General features: G+C 43.9%; 1 protein-coding gene across 2 annotated transcripts in view; it reads right to left on the reverse strand.

Moving 5' to 3' along the window:
* LOC309387836 (uncharacterized protein) overlaps positions 1–21492 on the reverse strand; it is an 82058-nt gene that overhangs the window by 50827 nt on the left and 9739 nt on the right. For both annotated transcript variants that reach the window (XM_081944716.1, XM_081944715.1), the window contains exons 2-3: positions 11614–11692; positions 9026–9516 (exon numbers count right to left, since the gene is read on the reverse strand). In XM_081944716.1, coding sequence (XP_081800842.1) covers positions 9026–9516; positions 11614–11692 — 570 coding nt within the window. The remainder of the gene's footprint in view (positions 1–9025; positions 9517–11613; positions 11693–21492) is intronic.

The following is a 21492-nucleotide window of genomic DNA, read 5'->3' on the forward strand; positions in this document are numbered from 1 at the left end:
CCCAGCCAGCCATGCTGGCTGGGGAATATCCTGACCACTGATTTAAAAAGTTGGGATTCACAACAGTTGCAATTAAACAAATTCTAGCAGACATTAGATTGCCTAATGTTATCTTAGTCACAATTAAAAATAAAATAATTGCATAGGTTCAGCCAGCATGAGCCTAATAACTGCAAGCAAAAATACTAACAATACTTCTCTGTGTGCAGTAACTGCCTAGCCCAGCACCATCCATGATGTATTTTTTTTACTTATTGTTGTGTGGGAGAGGTGTTCACATTTCATCTCCCCTTTAAGTAAAAAGCAACATGGAAGAATAATTTTAATCCATTTCCTCAGCAAGGCAACATGCACAAGAAATTTAAAAAAAAATTAATTTCCCAAGGGGTCTTTGAACGTGTTCTTGAAATACTTCATATTTGAGGAAGAAAGATTGAGAGTGTTGAATAATGATCTTCCCAGAACAATTTTGGGCCACAGAGCACTGAAGCTGAACATTATGTGCTACCAAAACAATTATTCTGAGTCTGGACTTAAAAAAATCTGCTTTCAATATGACTAATAACATCTGTGAAAATTAACAATAAAGGAACATAGAAATAAAAAAAAGTTTAAAAAGCAATATGAAAATTTTAAGTTTTCAATAACTGCAGTACCTTGGAGAGAATGGCAGTTCTGCCATGGACTGCACTAAGAAACAACACCCTGGATACCTGAATAATATTGACTCTTCTCTGTAAAATAAGCTCAGTTTCCAAAGAGTTTATTACCATATTGCACACTTAGCAAAATGTAAGTAAGACTCTTGCAAAGACTTCAGCTTTTGTGAGAGAAGATTTTGTGAAAGAAGATTGAACTTGATGCCGATCCGTCACTCAACAATATGGCTGCTGCCAAATGCTTGAGGAAATCCCTCCCACCCTACACATAATGCCTGCAAAAACTTTTACCTCTAAAAATAATGAGTCCATTCATTAAATATATACCCCCTCCAAACCTAACACCTGAGGACTTCTAAAGAAGTAATTTAGCCTATAAAACAGTGGTTCTCAACCTGTGGGTCGGGACCCCTTTGGGGGTCGAATGACCCTTTCACAGGGGTCGCCTAAGACCATCGGAAAACACATATTTTCGATGGTCTTAGGAACCGAGACACCAATTTTATGGTTGGGGGTCACCACAACATGAGGAACTGTATTAAAGGGTCGCGGCATTGGGAAGGTTGAGAACCACTGCTATAAAATATTAAGTCAGAATCAGTTTTCCAGTACAAAGCAGGCTAAACAAATGCCACAAAGAACACATTTCTGATATTTTTCGATCAGATCACTTGATCTTATAGGCCTCTTTTGGAAATAAGTTCATTTTCATTAGAAAGTTGGTAGCCAAAAGAAATGCTGCACTTATAGTGAGTTGGCAGGACCAAAGTATATTTTTAACAACATCCCAAAGTATAGTACATAAGTTGCTATATATAATGCCTGTATTCGCAACAAGCTGCAGTTCTATATCAAACATGGGTCAATATTAAATAAAACCATGTTTAAAGCTTGAACATTTAGAGACCCTCCAAATTAAAGAAATGCCTATGGAATCTCAATTATACTTAGCTTTGGAGATCAGTGCAGTGCTTGAGAAGGGGTCTTATTTTGTCTCCTAATTTTTCTAACCATTTAGGTCCGTGATGGCAAACATATGGTACGTGTGCCACAGGTGGCACGCACAGCCCTCCACCGCGTATGCATGTGCGCCTGTCACTGGCCAGCTGGTCTTCAGGTCTCTGCCTGCATGCCTGGAGCGCATGTGGGAGACATGCACATGCATGCATGGGGAAGCGGGTGCATGTGCGGTGGGTGCTTGCATTGCATTTTGGGGGTTCATGTGCGTGCATGGGCACACAACCCCGTGTCCCATTTTGAGCCTGGAAGGCCTCCTGCACCAACCTGGAAGCCAAAAATGGGCGAGGGGGGCAGGGGGCCTGTGCAGGGTGCACACACTTGTGGGGTGGGGGATGCATGTGGGGGGGACGCTCACATTGCATTTGGGGGGTTTCAAGTGTGCATGCGCATGCTTTGGGCATTCGGCACCAAAAGGGTTAGCCATCACTGATCTAGGGATTAGGTACCAATTAAAATATAACTCTTATTAAAATATAACTCCTTCCCAAATATAGATCTGTATGGTGTCATAGAGTTGTTTTGGGACAATTACTGCCTGTACCGGCTTCCAGTTGTACTTCTAGTATAACTGGAAGACACCCGCTTGAGAAAAGCAGGTATAGGAAAAGGATGGTCCGGATATATCGGCGTTGTCTATATTTCATTTTTCAGAAGCAAAATATATTTTTCCCATTCTGGTGTCTCTTAGGTGAGTTGAGAGTACAAATTCCCAAATTCCAGGTCACCATGGCCATTGCTATCACAAAAACCATGAATGGAAGATGAACATACATACAAGATAAATCCCATGCACTGCATAGTATGAATCCATTATAAAAGCATTAATCCTAGAAATTTCCCAGGAATGCTTGGGTGATGTTGCCTTCAGAAAAGTGGATGTCTCCTGAAAGTGAAATATTAGCTTATATTGTATGGAGGAAATGTATTATCCAGTGCTGCTGGCTTAGATGGTTAGAAAAATTAGGAGAGAAGACAAGACCTCTTCACAAGCATTCATTCATTTATGCCATAAAGCAACCTAGAATCATTTCTGAAACCATCAAGATACACTGCCTACTGTCTAGTTATATTCCTTGTAGTTTCAAGAAGCAAATAACATTCTGCCAGGCCCCTGAGCACTCTGAATTTATCCCAGGCTTCTGCAGATACTGACATACAAGCAGCCAGAAGAATGGCTGTATTGTTTACATGACTTAACAAGAAGCACAGTGTGTAAGCAGCCTGACTGAATTATAGTGCAAGCAGGAGACTGTTCACACCCCAGAACTACTTGGGGCACCACTTTAGCACCCCACGGGTGCCGAAGTAAGGACAACAAGGAGCAACAATGTGACCTTTTATTTTGGATATCAGCCAAACAATGGACCAACTGTAATAATTTCATACCAGGCTATGGAGCACAGAATCAAAACGATGAATGAGAACTCTGGGAAAAGTTCCATGAGCTGGTCAGTTCCAATTAAAACAAATTAACCAACAATCCTAGTGGATTTAGTCTCAGATTTACAACTACACAACACTGCTATAACTTAAGGCAGAGGTTTCTCAAACTCAGCAATCATGAAGGTGATCAAATAAATTTAGGTGGAAGAAACATGTTTTATAGCAGGGGTGGCGAACAAGTTCGACAAAAAGAGCCAAAATTTTAAACTGTGAGAGTCAGAGAGCCACACCACGCAGTAACCTGCCAAAACAGACAAACACTCACACAAAAGCATATAATTTTAACAATAATACATTAAACACATAATATAACATGCTCAGTCAGGTGTTTTTTGTTATAAATTTTTATAAACCCATTAGAGCTGCTGTATAACTTTTAAATCCATAAATAAGTGGAATCTCTGTCCACCTAACAACCTACAAGATTACTTGATGACCACAACCAGGAATGCCACACTTGCAGTCATTAAACAAAGCAGTCACATATCTCGCTTAATGACTGCTTTGCTCAGTGACGAGATTGTGATTGTAAATCGAGTACAACCTATACATGGGTAAAGCCTGGTCCTAATATTATCTTCCTTTAACCTAATATATGTATTATAATATATATATGAGTTTGGATTATCTTTGATATCTATTACAATTACAGGCTGTGAGAAAAACACTCGTAGAATTTTGGGAAATATACTAACCATGGAAATTCAATTAAATGTTTTCTCCTATTTAAAACTCTGCTGCTCCTGAACCCAGAGCTTCAATATGCAACCATTATTATTAATTTGAGCAATCATTAGAACCTCACCGGAATCCTGCAGCAACTGTGCTAGACTTTGAAGCATTATTTTTTGGGGCGCAGCAGAGGGCGCTGTTGAGCTAAACCCGGAAGTACGGTCGACGCGATGACGCTTGCCTGCCCTCCACCAGCTGAGCTGGTGGAGCGGAGGCAAGCGTCGTCGCATCGACCGTACTTCCAGGTTTAGCGCACGATCCGAGCCACAGTATACTAAATAATGGTAAGAGGCAAAGAGCCTCATTTATTTTGGCCGTGAGCCGCATGCGGCTCGCGAGCCGCGTGTTCACCACCCCTGTTTTATAGGCTTACATATGAAAAGCAGGATGCTGTCAGTTCTCACTCACTTTCTACCTGAACAAGCCCTTGTGTGGACAAAGAAGTAGTGTGGTCTGGCTACGTATGATCTTCTCTGCACCTGCTCAATTGCTTGCTCCAGCACTTTGTTTCCAACTATAGAAATAAAGCCAAATGCGGTTTTGACAGCTGACAAGGTGGAGAAATTTGTTTTCTCTTGCCAGGAAGGACTCCTCTCTGTTCCTGGTTTGGTTGGTTGGCTGGACATACATTTGAGTCATAAAAGGATGAGGTGAAGTAGCAAGAAAGGAGAGAGAGCTGTGAGAATAAAAAAAAAAACTTAATTTATCTCATGCCCATCCAACCACATATTGTTAGAGACCCCGTTTTCAACGAATTGACAGCGTACCCTTTCCCATATCATCTCAGCTAAGATCAAGCCTGGTTTATAAACAAAGAAGAATCTGATGTAAACTCAACAAACTGTATGACCTAGAGTAACTGCAAATGGGAATATTTTCTAATATTTCTTCTCATAAACAGACATAAGAGTAGCAGAGATTAAGCAGAGCTGACTATAGGCCAGTGATGGCGAACCTATGGCACGGGTGCCACAAGTGGCACGCGGAGCCATTTGTCAGGGCACGTGAGGCGCTGCCCTGTCAGCTGGCCAGATCGCAGGTGCGTGCTGGCCAGCTGAGTTCACCTTTTTAAAAGCCATTTTCCGCCTTCCCCAGGCTCCAGAGGCTTTATAGGAGCCTGGGGAGGCCCAAAAGAGCCCCCCAGAGGCCCTCTGGAAGCTTCAGGGCCGTCCGGAGGCTTCCTTGAAGCCTTCGGAGCGCTTAAAACGACCCTCTGAGCAAACCGGAAGTCACTTCCAGTTTGCTCGGAGGGTGGTTTTAAGTGTTCCGAAGGCTTCAGGGAAGCCTCCGGACAGTCCCTGAAGCCTCAGGAGGGCCTCCGGGGGGTCGGGGGAGGCTCCTTTCACCCTCCCCAGGCTCCTATAAAGCCCCTGGAGCCTGGGGAGGGCAAAAAAAGCATGTAAAAATGGGGGGGTGTCGTGCATTGTGCGTGCATGCGCACTGGGGGGGTTGCACGTTGCATTATGGGTGCGGCACGCCCGCACACGACCCCCCTGCGCTCCCCCCACTAGTGGCACGCGAGCCAAAAAAGGTTCGCCATCACTGCTATAGGCTCTTTGTACTTTTTCTCTCTCTGACTGTCCATCCTGGTTACATTCAGAAATTTGTCATGTAAAGAATAATCAGTTTCCAATAGCATATCCTAACTCCTCCCCAAAATGCTGTTGGATAACACTTCAACTTCCATAAAATCTGATTTTGGACATTTCCCTCAAATTAACAGAAAAGCCTACTGTTTGACAAATCAGGTCTGGCAATTTGTGCAAATTGGCATAATTTTAGTAAATTTTACATAAATTATATAATACATAAATACATAAAATTGCATAATTTACATACATTTACCCGTTATGTAAATTTGGATTTAATGAACATTTGGATTTAACAGACAGCCCTTTTCCTCAATTTTTATTCCCCAATTATTCCCCCTATTAAAATTCTGTTTACGAATGCAACAACTAACTAATGAGAAAGACTTGGATTGCGAGAAAAGGAACAAGTGAACCTTAACTTGTCTGAAATTATCCATCCATTTAGACCCAAGGTTCTTCAGCCTCCTTTGAAAATGCTACAGATCCAACCCCTCACACAAGCTCTTGAATGAAATTATTTCTTCACAATGCTATCCCCTGCTCAAATCTTATGGCCTTGCATATCAGGAGGCAGAATCCAACAGGGGAGATTAAGAAACAAGCCAGTATCTGCAGTCTGTAAAAGGGACAATCCACTGAATTATCTAATTATAGTTTTGGGGACAGAACCACAAATGAACTGGAGGTGAGAAGAGGAGAGAGCATACAAGATAAATTCAGATGTGTCTGTACAATGGTATAAAAGGTGCAATGAACAAGGCTCTATACAGCTCAAGCAAAGAAGATGTATACAAGCAAAAGCAGTTAGAATCAATCCAGGGCAGGGCTATCAAACTTGCACCCGGATATGACACATGCTGGCCATGCCCAGTTTAGTGAAGGGGAAAAAAGTCGTGATAGTCATGTGATGCCGCCGTAATGATGTGAGTTTGACACCCCTGATCTAGGGCATTCTCATTTAGTATCAGTTAACAGGAAGTGAGCAAGATCCTTTCCTCATTGAGTTAGACAAGCAAATAATTGGAAGCAGATAGCTTCTTATAGTCTAAAGATGTACTTTTCAAATTCAGCCATTTTAAGATGTCTGGACTTCATCTCCTAGTGTTCCCCAGCCAGCATGCTTGTTTCCCAGCCAAGGTTGAGAAACATCATTCTAATCCAACAACCGTGTTTCATTTCTCTATTCTGAAAACTCAACGTTTTAAGCCTCCTGTATTGATAGAACCCCCAAATTTTAAAAACAAATAAATTGAATGGTCTGAAATCTTACAAAATGACCAAATCTCACAAGATTTTTAATGTTCAGATTAGGCAACATTTTGATTTTGGTATTCAATATCTAAAAAGACTTGACCTTTTAACAAGCTGAAGCTCAACTAGGCAATCAATATTGTACCAATAAAAGTGAATATTGTTTCAAAAGCAGCTTTTATAAATTCCTTTACAAACCTTGAACAGCCTCCCCATTGATTTATTTAGATGATGTCCAATGGAGTCTTCTGAAAAGTTTATGATTTCATGTTGATTTCTCATTGTAAATTTGAAATAAGAGAAGCTGAGCGGTGCAATTGAGTCAAGGAGTTCTTTCCTTCGTTGAGCACATTTCTAAGGAAAGGGCTGCAAAGCCCAATCCTCAGGAAAATAGAATACATGATTCCCTCCCAATAGAAGCATGTGGATAGGTCAAACTCGTAGCCACAAATACTCTTTTGTCTCTGCTTTTCTCCAGAATATGCTATTTCATTGCTCCTTTTCATTCTCCAAAGGAACACCAAGCATCCATGGTTTAAAAAAAGGCTTGAGAAAGAACTGAACTGCCACACTAAGTGTTTCTACAAAACATGAATTCATGCTGACCCTCTCTGTATTATTTCCCATTACTTTAGTACTACTTCAGTCAATGTGCACAATTGAGTTCAGTTAGCAGGACTTGTTCATCCAAAGGAAAGCACTGAGAGTTCAGCAGGTCTTTCTGCTTTGGCATTCAATACAATCCTTTTGCTTACTGTGAAAAGTCCAGATTTTCAAGAGCAAATCTCCGGCCCATGCCTACAAGAAGATCCAGCTGATTTATGTTTATTTGGGGAGGGTGGGTCGGAGCAGAATTGCAGCTATCCATTAAAGGGCCATCAAGTATTTGCTTTTGGTTCTTCTTCGTCTACTTGCTCTAGAGAGCGACATCAACAACCATAAACTCTTAAGAGCCAGTTCGAGTGCTCAGTGGGGCCTCTGATGAATTTCTGGAATTTGTTCCCAGAAACCACTCCAAGAAAATCCAGGATTTTAATAGCTTCATTTTTGACAGATGAAACTTTTCTAAATTATGTGTGATGGGTTACAGTATCTAACTCCAATCTTCTATGCATCTATAATGACTGCAGCTGGTTCACTCTCTTTCTGACTGCTGGCACCTTGAGCAACCAAAACACTTTGCCTACCACACACAGGCACCCCATCTGCCTTGTGCCTGACAATACTTCTGAATGGGCACCATGAAAAGAAGAGGCTGCACCCTTGCCAAAGGCCAGACATGACCCTGTTCTTTCTGGGACACAATCACAAAGCCCTCGTTAAAATGCATATGGCTGGCAGCAGGTCCAGGGTGTAATTAGGACATTGTCCAAGGACTATTGAAGGGCTGCAAGGGAGACTATTCAATTCACTGTAGATGTACTTGGTGCCTTGAAACACAAGCCAAGCCATTTCAGCCCAATTATTAAAAAAAAAGAAGAAGAAAAGAAATGAAATGAAAAGATGGGAAGGCAGCCAAATGCAAAGAAACACACATACTGACGCAAATACCCCTCTGCAAAAGTACAAGCAGCCTAGCATGACAAGCAGGAGGGGCAGCTGCTTCTTCCAACTCATTACAGCAGGACAATGGCCTCAGCTTATGACACGTAAGAGGTATAGAATATGAAGTGTTGTAAAAAAGAAAAAGACTGAAATAAAGAATAGAGTCAGTGGCAGAATAGCATAGGAATCTGCCTTATCCCACATAAAACCAAAAAGCTCTATTTGTTTAAACCATGGTTTGTTGAGCAACCCATACTGGCTGGATTCACATATCATTTTAAGCCAAAACCAAAAGTGAAATCCAGCCACTGTCTCTGGGAGACAGAGAGGTCATCCATATCATTTGTTGTATTAACCATTTACCTTGCAATGTTAGACTTTCTAGAAATAAAAGGATTGGGTAGAAATAAAGCTTTTACTCCAGTGTTATGTTCTCATTTTTGAAGTAGAAATTAGAACTGCTCTTAAATGATTATGATACGCAGTCAAAAGCAAGAAATTGTGCCCTAGTTTCTAATGAAAATAGAGGCTGATGGAAACCGCTCCAATAACAAATAATTCTGAGAACAGAAAGCAGGTACAAGAGGGGCAGAGATCAAGTGGAATGAAAATATTCAAAATCCAACGGAGTAAAAAGCCAAACACTATTTAGCCTACCAAGGTTAAAGATAAAAGACTTTGAAAAGTCTAAACAAGTTTGATAGTCATTTTCTATCACAACTTTCCAAGGTTTATCATGTATATGACTAAATATGAGTATCATTTGATGCAACACTGCCTTACTTGCTGCATTTTTTCCAGATCGAGACTGGGCCTCCCGACTTTGTCACCATAGCCCTGTCGGTGTCGTTTACATGGCATCCCTTGCTCAAAGCTGCCTCCGACGCTTGTAAAAATTATAGGCCGGGATGATGTGGTCCGTACCAAGGACTGCAGTCTCTTAGGAGGTGAGGCACTGAAGAGCACTGGGCTAGGACTGGCACGCAAACCTTCCACAGCTTCGACCACTGGCCGGAAGGATTTGCCACACAAGGTCTTTACTTCCTCATCACTGGAGGAGGTATTACAGCTGTCACTGCAGCAGCCAAGCTTGCTGACCTGAGACCACTTCCGTTTCTCAGCAGCAAATTCACGGGTGATACATTCCAACTCCTCTTCAGAACTATGGTGGTCCAGCCCAGAAGGAAAATGGCCCCGGACTTTGCAGCACTGATTTTCTTGATTTTGCTGTTGATTGGTTGCCAAGGGAGTCAAGGTGCAATTCCGTCTTCTCTCTGGGAAAATATTTAAAACAGTGATAGAGAAGATCTTAACGCAGCCTTACATAGTGATTAAAAACCACTAGTCCCATTCCCCCACTTCTTCTGTCAAATAAGTCCTTCAACCCAGATACTGTAAGAAGCAGCCAGGAAAGCTGAGCACCTCTGGAATCATCAGGAAAGTGAATGTCCTTTTATTTAAGAAGAGCTGGCACACTCACACGGCAAAAGACACTCTATTATCTAGGGCCCACCAAGACCCAATCAGCTACAAACATCTGAAGTTCCTTGGATATAGAACTTTGTACAGAGGGGGAACCAAGATTAGTTTATCAGGAGGAGATGGGGACAGTACACATTGAGGATAAACAGAAAAAAGCTGGTTGTGTAAAGTCATCACCACAGTATGAGTGAAATGTAATTTTAAAAAGGCTACATTTCTATGTGCTGGAAGTAAGTAAGTAAGAAGCAGAGTCTACTTTTAAGTACTCGAGTAGTAGCTCTGTACAATTCAGAATCCATGTTCCACATGTACCTATTGACAAAGTGCCCCCGTACATTCTGACCAGTCTACGTATTCATGGCAGCCAAAATCTTATATTACTTTAGTATCTTATCAAAAAAGAAAAAGAAAAAAAACAGCCATCCAATCCATATTCATTTGGGTAACATGTAGTGCCAATATAAAATATATTAACATGATTTAGACTTAATGATTTGGGTGAAATCAACAAATGACTTGTAACGCATAGTCAGAACATAAAAGATAGAATAGCAGAGTTATAAGGGACCTTTGAGGTCATTTAGTCCAACTCCCTGTTCAAGCAGGAGACTTTATGCCATATGATATCTCTTGGAAAGCCTCCAGTGTTGAAACACCCACACATGAACCCAACCAATTTTAATTTAATCTGTATACCCTGTTCATACAAACATTACTTAACATGATGTGCAAATTCTGTCAATGGTTGTATTTCAGGTTACTCTATCACAAATAGAAAGTACATTAACATAACAGAGTTTGCTTTTGGTAGAATGAAAGAGAGCAATTTTGGCTAATCTCTCCTACAGCTATCAGCACTGCCCCCACTTGAAGAGGCTCACCAGCAAATGGACTTCAAAACAAGGCATATTAAAGTGGCCAAATCCTAACAAAGATCATAGGGCCACAGAGTTTCTCAGATTTGGAGTAAGATCCACAGCAGAATTTCCAACCACTCATAAAGCTTACTGGCTATTATTGCTCCCATCATCATCTATTACCCCAATTTAACTTTGTTGTTTCAAGAATAAAATCAAGCAGCCTGCCCTTGTACACAATTCTATAAAAGAAGCATGGATAACAGATACAAATAAATCTTTTGAGAAAAGGGGTTAAGTTTTATGTGTTTCTCCAGGATTTGTAGTAGCATAGAGTTCCTGTGAAATTGTTCTGCAATCTATACACTACTAAAACTCTGATTCCTCTAATCTTTAACTGGGCAAAACAGTGTACCCATAGGGACAAAACTTTTTGTACCAAGATACCTCAAATGGGCTAACTTACCAAATGTATCCAAAATCCAAATCCATAACTCCCGTGGAATTGAAATTTGGCAAATTTTGTAAGATATTTTATGACATAAAATTATCATAAAAGTTTATGATATAATACAAAATGTCATTTAAAATGATGTGTTGATGTTTGAATATACTATTCAACGTGGGCTATTTTTAAGGCAGATACATCTCTGAAGGTATCCTAACTTTTCCAGAACAGGCAGAACATTAGAAGGTCTGTAATTGCTAAAGGCATTGAGGAATCTGGTCAGGAAATCTCTTTGATAGAATGACCCAAGAGGTCACAGCATTAATCTTGACCATCACTCATACTGGCCAGAGTTAATAGGACTTCAACAAGATCTGGAAGCCATCAAATTTGAGAAGACTGCTAGACAGGAAATTCTTAGTTTCAGAAAAGATGAAATTAGCCATATGGGATGGGATTACATAAATTATAACAAAGGTTGACAGAACTTGCGGTAGAAATCCTGGAAATTAACGCCTGGAAATAACAATGCAAGTTTAACACTAACATTCTTAGTAGGTTTCCTAAATACTGAAATGCTTTACCTCTGTCAATCTGAGCAAGTTCCTGATTTTCTCCCTCAGAATCATCACTGTCTTCCTCATCACTTGGTGTGTAGGAAATCTAGGAGAAAATGCATATTTAAAAATCATTCAACATGAAATGGGCAATGGGCAAATTCTAGTCGCCTGTTTAATTTTCATAAGCATTTCTTTATGAATGCATATTCCATTTTATACCCAAATTAATCTCAATTTTTACATGAAAAAAAATCTTAACAGACATGCTTATTTCAGCAAGTATTTTTCAACTTCTCATTTTCTGCTTAGGACGCATTTCAATATTATTTGATATCCCAGAGGGAGAGCCCCGTTGCCAATTTTGAGGAAATCCAGTGACTCCCAAATCCCATATTAGTTTGAAAGGTCCAGAGTTGACCCACTCTTAAGATAATCTGCAAATAATGCATTCAATTTTGCATTCCTAACATGAAAACCAACACTTGCATCTCCGGCTGCCTCCACAGATATCAATAAAATCTGTATATAAACAATACAATTCCCATTAGGTAAAATTCTTCTGCATGTTTCCTTATCAGAGGCATGCAATTTAACAACTGAAGGACTCTCTTAGCTGCAGTGACACACCTGTGGACTAATCTCCCTAAAGCAGTTCACCTGGAAACGATCCTGTTCATCACCAAGCACAAGCATTCATATTTGCTCAGGCATTCTAATTTACTATAATTTGGATTCTTTTATAATGAACTGCTCTGACGTTTTTGGTATTGTATTATAGTTAATTGAATGCTACCTGAAATGTTAAACTTGCAAAGTATATCTCTATACTGTACGCTACAAACACACATACAAATCCACCCACAAAATCTGAAAGCTATTTAATTGGTGCATCTCAGTGCAGCCTCCCCAACTTTGCAGTTCCTTGACAGACGTGATAACCGAGGAAGAGTATCATCTAATATATCTGGACAACTGCAACCTAGAGAAAACTGATGGATGGTATCTTTGCTATATTATATGCATATTTCTTTCAAGAACTTCCAAAAGAAATTTACATTGTTCATTCGCCACAACGCCATGCACTTTGCACCAGGTGTCGAAGGATTTCCAAGTGGCGTCATCTATTCTAGTCGTAGAAGGCTGCCTGGATGCCTGGATGGTATGAATGACCTTGGTGGAAAGATTACCCCGACTTAGGAGATCCCTCTCAAGTGTCACATGGCTAGTTGCAACCACTGGGGCTCTGCATGTTGAAGCGCCTCCTGGCTGAGAGAGACCTCATGTTGGGGAATCCGCCAAGGTGGGCTGACGGAGAGATTCACCAGGTCGGCGAACCAGGTTCTTCTGGGCAAGTAGGGAGCCACAAGCAGGACCTCCACTTCTTCTGACAGGATCTTCCGAATCACCCTGGGGAGAAAAGGCAATGGAGGAAACGCATATAGCAGTCCTGATGGCCACGGACAGTGAAGAGCGTTGACCCCCTCGGCTTGCGGGGTGTGAAACCTTGCGAATAACCTGGGAAGCTGTGTGTTCTCTGGGGTAGTGAACAGGTCGACTAGCGGATGGCCGAACCTCCGAGACAATTGGTGAAACAGGTCTGGATGCAGGCGCCACTGTGAGTGATCTACCATGGCCCTGCTCAGGCAGTCTGCTTGGATGTTGTTGATCCCGGAGATGTGCTCTGCTTGGATCGAGCACAGGTGTCCTTCTGCCCACCTTCCCAGGCGCTCGGTCTCCACCAACCTGAGCGAGTGCCCCCCTGGCAGTTTATGTGCGCCTTTGTGGCCACATTGTCCATTAGGATTCTCACGTGACGCCCCCTGATGCCGTCTTGGAAGTGAACGAGGGCGAGACGTTGATGCTGTGTGATGCTTCAGCCATCAACCACCTGCCCTGTGCAATCTGGTTGTGGAGGTGAGCACCCCAACCGAAGAGGCTGGCATCTGTCATGATGGTTAAGACAGTCCGGTTCCTTGAAGAGGATGCCCTTTACAAAGCAGGGGACAGCCACCACTGAAAAGACTGGGGTGCTTTTGGTGACTCCAGGACCAGCTGTTGAGAGTTCCTCTGGTTGGCCCTCTGGAAGGGCAGGAGGAGCCATTGTAGGTGTCAGGAGTGACACTATCGACAGGCACGAAAGCATTTTTCCCAGGAGCTGGGACAACTGAATGATCGATGCTTGCGATGACTGTTGCACCTGCAGCACCTGGTCTCTGATGCTTGCCAGTCGTTCCGGTGACAGGGAGACCTGACAGCTCATGGTGTCGATGATGGCGCCAAGGTGCTGCAGCCTGGTGGTTGGTGTGAGATGGCTCTTTTCTGTTGATGGAGAACCCATGTTGTTGGAGGGTTTGTAGCGTGTGTTGCAGGTCCTGCACCACTTGTTGTCGTGCCGACAACTGGATGAGAATCTCATCCAGGCAACAATGTAGTCGCACTGGACGAGATCTTAGGGAGGCCACCTCTGCAGCTAGGATCTTCGTGAAGGTCTGCGGAGCCGATGACACGCCGAATGGCAGTGCTCTGTACTGGTAATGGTGGCCTGCATAAAAGAATCTCCGGAACCTGTGGTGAGCTTTGCGAATGGAAATGTGGAGGTAGGCCTCTTTGAGATCTATAGATGTTAAGAGATCTCTCAGCCTGATGCAGCCCAGAATTGACTGAAGGGACTGCATCTTGAACCTCCTGTACTCTATGTGACGATTTAACTTTTTTAGATCTAGTATCCCACTCCCACACCCCGGAGTTCTTGGGAACAAGGAAGAGGATGGAGTAAAATCCTGTCCCTTCCTGGCCTGGTGGAACCGGTTCTATGGCCCTGATTTCCCTGAGATGAAGGATCTCCTGTTCCATGAGAGCCTTCTTGACTGGGGAGGTGGGGGTAGGGCATCGGATGAAGTGTCGAGGAGGTGTGGATAGGAACTCTAACCTCACACCTATGCAAATGGTTTGAAGAATCCACTGGTCTGACATGATCTGCTCCCATTGGGCATGGAACAGCTGTAGACGCCCTCCAATGGGAGCCATCTGCTGATAATCACCTATATTGCCTGAAAGTTCTGGAGCCGGACTCCCCGCGATAGGGATGCTTAGAGTAGGACTGCTGGCGGCACCTGTCACAAAAGGGCTGCCGGTCCTGGGGCTATCGGTACCTTGGGAAAAGGGACATTGAAAGGAACCGGAGGTAAATGGCTGTTCCGTGTTCCGAAAGGGCTGCCTCCTGTAGGATTGGGAACCCTTGCGATCAGACTTCTTATTGACCGAAGGCATGACCTTCTTTTTGTCCTTATTTTCAATGAGGACAGGATCAAGGGCCTCCCTAAATAGCTTGCCGCCCTTGAAAGGAGCAGAGGTGAGCTTCCACTTGGAGCATATGTCTGCGTTCCAGTGTCTGAGCCATAAAAGGCGTCGAGTAGTGACATTAGAAGCCAGAGATCGAGATGCAAATTTGGCAGCATTTAGGGTGGCATCAACAGTGTACTCTGTGGCCGCAATAATTTTGTTAACATCCTGCCTCAATTTGGTGTCCCCAGCCAGAAGCTTAGCAAGAAGCTGCCTCAACCATAGTAGGGCTGCCCTGGACAGGAAGGACGCGGAGGCGGAAGTCTTGATGGCCCAAGCTGCCGCCTGATGAGTCTTGTGGCAGGCATTTTCGGCCCTCTTATCCTCCGCCTTGAGCCCCTCTAATAGCTCAGGGGAGAGCACTGAGGAGGAAGTGAGTGGGTCCCACTGGCACATCCACAGGGGGCAGTTTTAGTAGGTCCTCCAGACTTGCATCCACTGCGTACAACTTATCATTACCACTGGGAGTAGCAAGGGTACCTGGCTGTGCCCATTGCTTTTGCACTAAATTAAGAAATAATTTTGGAACTGGCACAATTTCCTGTGTTAGTTATGGCTCCTCAAACAGCCGAGGATGGGGTGCTAGTACCCAAGCAGGCCAAGGCTTTGGCCTTATTCAAAATAGTCTTGAAGTGAGCATGCTTAAAGAGGCCAGAGAATGCAGGTTTGTCGGGAACAGTGGTCTCATCTCCTGAGAACTCAGGCTCTAGTCTCTGCCCAATGTCCTCCTCCCAGTCCGAATCCTCACTGGCCAGAGAGGAATGTGGAGACTGAGGAGCCTGGGCCTGGGCAACATCCGAGTCCCTTTGGGAGGAGGAGGCGGTCTATAAATCTAATAAAATAAATAAATAAATAAATCCTGAGAAGTCCCTGGGTTCGGAGATGGACGGGTTTTGTGCAGGCACTTGGCCCGTTGCAACATGCCGGCCTCAATCCCATGGGATATAGGCCTGGCAATCACCTCTTGCATCTCCACAGAAAGATCAGGTCCCCAATCTTCCGGAGGGCAATCCCTAGAGGAGGGCTGAGCGGCCGGTTGTTGGGGTGCAAATGGACCTATCGGAACCAACTCCTCCTCAGGGTTGGATGGGCATTCAAAGAGATCTGTTCGGTCTGCCATTGAGGGCCCTGGAGAACCCGCCATGGCAAGGGAAGCCGCAGAATAAATTTCCTGCCCCTCCTCCTCACTTTCAGATACCAGTGGTGCCTGTCCAGGCTGGACCCTGGACGACTGATCCCCAGGGAAACCGGTCTGGAAGCCTGGGCCTGTTGTTGGGCCTTGGATACCTGCTTTTCCCAGGCTTTCTGGCACCTAAAGGCATCCCTGTCTAGGCCTGAATCCTGCTTGGTTCCCTGCCTAGAATAGGGCTTGCTTGCTTTAATTGCCTCTCTGGCTGCCTTGCCAGCTTGTCTGGTAGGGGCTTTGCAGGTGGATGGACCTGGCTGTGGTTCCTCAGGGGCCCGGTCTGCCATGGCTGAATCTGGAGATGCAATGCCTACAGCTGGAGGGGTGCCTTAGCGCTCTAACGAAGAGACACTGAAGGCAAGGGCAAGCAAGGTTCAGCAGACCTTAATGAATTAGCAAGATGGGTACGAGCCTTGAAGCTCCCAGCACCACGCAGGCCAGTAACTCCGGAGTGTGACCTTTGAAGTCACAAGCTTCCGCTGCCGCTTCTGTAGAAATTGCGCTGGAGAGGCTGCAAACCTGCCGAAATGACTGGGCAGGAAGCTCCAGGCAGTGACCTGCAAGAGACAGGCAATCAGGCAGCTGCAGCAAGTTTGCGCGGGAAATTCAGGGCAAACAAAATGGCGGCAGCAACTTTCGGCACTCTCAAAATGGCTACCGCAACTCTGACCTACTCAAAATGGCCACCCACACTTCTTGGAGTGCCCTGAGGATCTGTGCAAGCCACCAGCTCCTTAACGAGCACGGTCGGAAGCCATAGATAGCTCAGCGGGGAGATAGATCGCAGCAGGGTCGCTGCGATCGCACTGACGTCGGCGCTCCGACCCACGCGCCTCCTCCAGCAGCTGCCTATAGCCTCACGGCACCCGAGCGAGCCCAGGACACCGGAGAGGCTAAAAGGGGTGAAATCTCGAGGGATCCTTAAACGGAAGGAACTCACCAGGCCTGCTCACCACACTGGAAATTATAGAGGGAAGGGGAAAAAACACAAAAAAACACAAAAGGAAATAAAGGAGAGTCCAAGTAATGTGGAAGTACTGAAGAGAAACTCGAAACGTGTCCACTGGGCTAGCTGAATTGAAAAAATCCGAGGAATAATGAGCACCAGAGGCATGGCTTAAAGTTTCAATTCAGTCCTGGGCAGATTGGCTGTATTTAACCCATGCTTGGATTCTCCAAGCAGCACCCAGGAAAACACCCAGTTTTATGTGTAAATTTAAAAGGAGCCCCAAACTCCGCAGCATGCCACAAAGGAACTGCCGTCGGCTTCACCTCTCACTGTCTATCAATGCTGATTGGGACTGGACTTGAAGAAAGGAGCTGAACCAGCATAAGATTGCACCATCCAGCCCCAGTTCTCATAGATGGCTCAAAGGGATACCATGGTCAACGGAATCAAAAGCTGCTGAGAGGTCAAGAGGAGCAAAGATGAATACAGTACCCCATTCTGCTCCCACCATACATCATCTAAAAGTGTGACCAATGCTCTCTGTCCCATAACGAGGCCTAAAACCCACCTGAAAGTGATCCAGAACACTCTAAAACTGAGGTGCTACCACTTTTTCCACCATCTTCCTTAAGAGGGGAGCTGGGAAACTGGATGGAAATTGTCCACACAGGTGGGATCCAATGAAATTAACTGGGTAACTGGGGAAGTCGACTCCCTGAGCATCTCTAATGGACCTGTTCCACACTTGGGATTCCAACTAAGAACAAATTTGAGCAATTTTATCTGTCAAGTGCTTGACAAATTCTTTCACCTGCCTCAGAAGTGTGAATCTTAGTCTTCCTTCCCAAGGAGAGACCAGGTGATCTTACACACAGTGCTGCCGTATGGCACTCTGTCAACACAGTGAGAGCAGAGAAATAGTGACATTTGCTGTTCTTACCATCACGAGGTAAGTTTTTATAGAAGCCCTGATCCAAGATCCTTCAGATTTGTTATTTGTCTTCCTTCAGCCGCCACTTTTCCATTTTCTGAAACTAACTATAGTACATGTGTTGTTGCACTAATTTCATGGAGAACCATGAAGTTGTTGATTTGTGGTAATTGGTTTTACCTTGATTGCTACTGTACATATTGATATTTTATGCTGTTTGTATTTTTATTTTAAATGTTATCTGCCTAAACAAATCTGGAAGCATGCTAAGAGTGAAATGATTAGATGGTACAAGGGACCCTTTACCTATATCACAATTCTCAATAGAAACGCTACGAAGTATAATAGCAACAATATTAATATGTTTCAAAGAATAACTACTACTTCAGGGCTACACAGTTCATCTATGGCTCACAAAAGCTGCAAATCTTACATAAGTATCAGTAGCAGCTTTGGGAGCTTCAGCTTTCCTAGAGGTTTATAATATAAAGAGGTAGGGAGGGTTTTTAACTCACTGTGTAATAATCCTGATGGGAAATAGATAAGAGAACATAAAAACCACAGATATGTAAAATATTTAATTGAAATTCACATATCATCATCTTCTTTTTTCAAGATGCTCAGAAAAATATTTTAATAAATGCTCTTTAGCTCAGAAAACCAAAAGACAAAGATTTATGCTTTCCAGTTCCATATTGTTTACATTACAGTTTCTGCTTAGTTTAACAGCTGCTAAAAAATATATTAATTGTAGAAAACTGTAGAAAGCACATGATGTTGTATACAAGAATGTCAATGTTACAAAACACTGTTCAACGTGTTAAATTTAATTATAGAAAGTTTAAGTTGTCTAGATATCAGACAAGGACACTATACTAGTTCTCCTTCTTTCTCCTCACAAGAGATATGGGGCTCCCATCCAGATACTTCAAAGAATTGTGCCTACATTTTCTGGATTGGTAAAAATGACACTATTCAGCTTTCTACTTTTAGTGTGCCCTAGTACTTATCAATTTCCACATTTTGTGGATAATTCATGCTTTTAATCTTTGAATCTAATTTTTTTTCTAAAAAAACAAATATTTATTGCCTTGAGGCCATAATTTACATCTTTACCTTCTCCAAAAAAATACTATAATCTTTTATATACTAAAATTCTCCAGCTAACCTGGAATTTCATACAGATAATTTTTAAACATATATTTACAACTTCATTGCTTTATGTTGTTCTCACTAAAGAAAGTGAACTTCGTGACATCTTAAATAGTGTCCAGGAGCTATCCTCAATTCTATGTGGGTGGTTTTGTCATGTGGTTTTCTGTTGTCATACTTCTCCTCATTGGCACAGAAAGAGCATTGGTACTTACTGTACCTGATACGCCGCTTCTAATAAGGTGGGGATAGCATCCATGTATGGGTTAACACTGTCCGCTCTCTGATTGGACTGAATCTGATTAATAATTAATTAGTACCCCTTTATAACCCGCCTGCACTGGATCCACCCCAGCTTTTCGGCGAGGAACAAGACAATCACAGACTCAATGTGTTATCCAAAGAGTATAAACAATCTTTATTGAACAAAGACAACCAAAAACAACGGTCTCCAAGTCAGATCAAGATCCGTTAATCGAGAGACCAATGGCCATAGACCCATCAGGAGGACCAGTCCCACTTATAGGGTGCGGCAGGATGCTATCCCCACCTTATTAGAAGAGGAGTATTGGGTAAGTACCAACACTCTTTCTCAATAAGGTGGGGATAGCATCCATGTATAGGATTCCTATGGACCGTAGGTGGTCTGGGGTTTGTTTCCCCTTTTAAGAACCTCTTCATGGTAGGATGGTGAGACAAGGAATGACCTTCACCCCAGGTCAGGACAGAAGCTAGTGCGGCCACCTGACGTCTAATAGTATTCGGGGACAACCCCTTATCCAACCCATCCTGGAGAAAGTCCAATATTTGTGGGACGGAAGCCCGGGTAGGAGTAACACCCCTGGAGGAGCACCGTGAACAGAAAATCCGCCAGGTGGTGTCATAAATATGGACCGTGGAAGGCCGTCTAGAAGCTTGAATGGTATCCACGACCCTGACAGAAAATCTTTCCCATGTCAGGACCCCCCACTCAACCGCCATGTGGTCAGCTGCAATCACTGCGGGTCCGGGTGTTGTAGTGACCCCTGCCTCAGGGAGATCTTGTGTGGAGGTAACTTCCATGGAGCTGCCACAGACAATACCATGAGGTCCGCAAACAACAGGCGATGTGGTCAATGGGAAGCAATGAAGATGATGTCTGCTTTGGTGTAGATGACCCGACGAATAGCTTTGGCCCACAGGGGTGTCGGAGGGAAGGCGTAGAGCAGCCCTTGAGGCCAAGGATGGTGCAGAGCATCCACTCCCTCTGCCCCCGGTGTGTGGAACCTGGAGATGAATCTGGGGAGTTATGCATTGGCCGGGGAGGTGAACAGGTCCATAACCAGAACACTGAACCGCTGAGTGACCTCCTGGAAAAGACAAGGGTGTAATTGCCACTCCGCCTGGTCCACCGTGGCCCTGCTGAGCCATTCTGCCTGCACATTCTCTACCCCTGAGATGTGCTCAGCTGAGATAGAAAGTAAGTGAGTTTCAGCCCAGTCACTCAACTCCCTTGCCTCCCGCATGAGTTGTTGCGACCTTGTGCCCCCCCCCTGCCTGTTCACATGTGCTTTGGCCATCATGTTGTCGGTAAGCACTAAGACATGTTGTTCTTCAAGAAACTGCTCAAAGTGTAAAAGAGCTAGTCTGAGCTCTAGCAGCTCTTAACCTTTAGTTAATGCTAAAGGTGGACTCCTCTTGATTCCACTGACCCTGAGCCATATGCCTATCCAGGTGTGCGCCCCAGCCCACAAGACTAGCATCCGTGGTAACGGTGAGCCTATGTTTGACTCTAAAGTGACACCTCCGTTCTATGGCTGGGTACCTTCACCAGTGGAGGGAAGTCCACACTGACCCCGGAAGGTGCACCCTTGACAAGGAGGTGCTCATCCTCTGCTGCTGGAAAGGCAGGAGAAACCATTGAAGCTCCCTGGAATGCAACCTGACCCAGGGCACGATGGCAATGGTTGAGACCATCTTCCCTAGGAGTTTAGATAACCTAGCCAGTGTAACCCTGTTTTTCCCCAATATGTGTGTTACCAGTTCCCGAAGGCTGGCCATACGTTCTTCCGATAGGAATACCTGCTTCGCCAGGGTGTCAATCCAGGCCCCCAGGTGCAGGATTCTGGTTGTGGGCATGAGATGGCTTTTAGGAATATTTATGGAAAAACCATATGATTGTAGACCTCGGATAGTGAGAGCAAGGTCCCTCCCAGCTCCCTCACTCGAGGTAGATTGTACCAAGATATCATCCAGGTAGCAATGTACCCGAACCGGTATGCTTTGTAGGTGCGCAGCTAGAGCTGCTAAGATCTTAGTAAACACACGAGGAGCCAAAGAAAGACCAAAGGACAGAGCCCTATA

Source organism: Natrix helvetica, assembly GCF_964273705.1.
Source record: "Natrix helvetica genome assembly, chromosome: 2".
Taxonomy (NCBI): Eukaryota; Metazoa; Chordata; class Lepidosauria; order Squamata; family Natricidae; genus Natrix; species Natrix helvetica.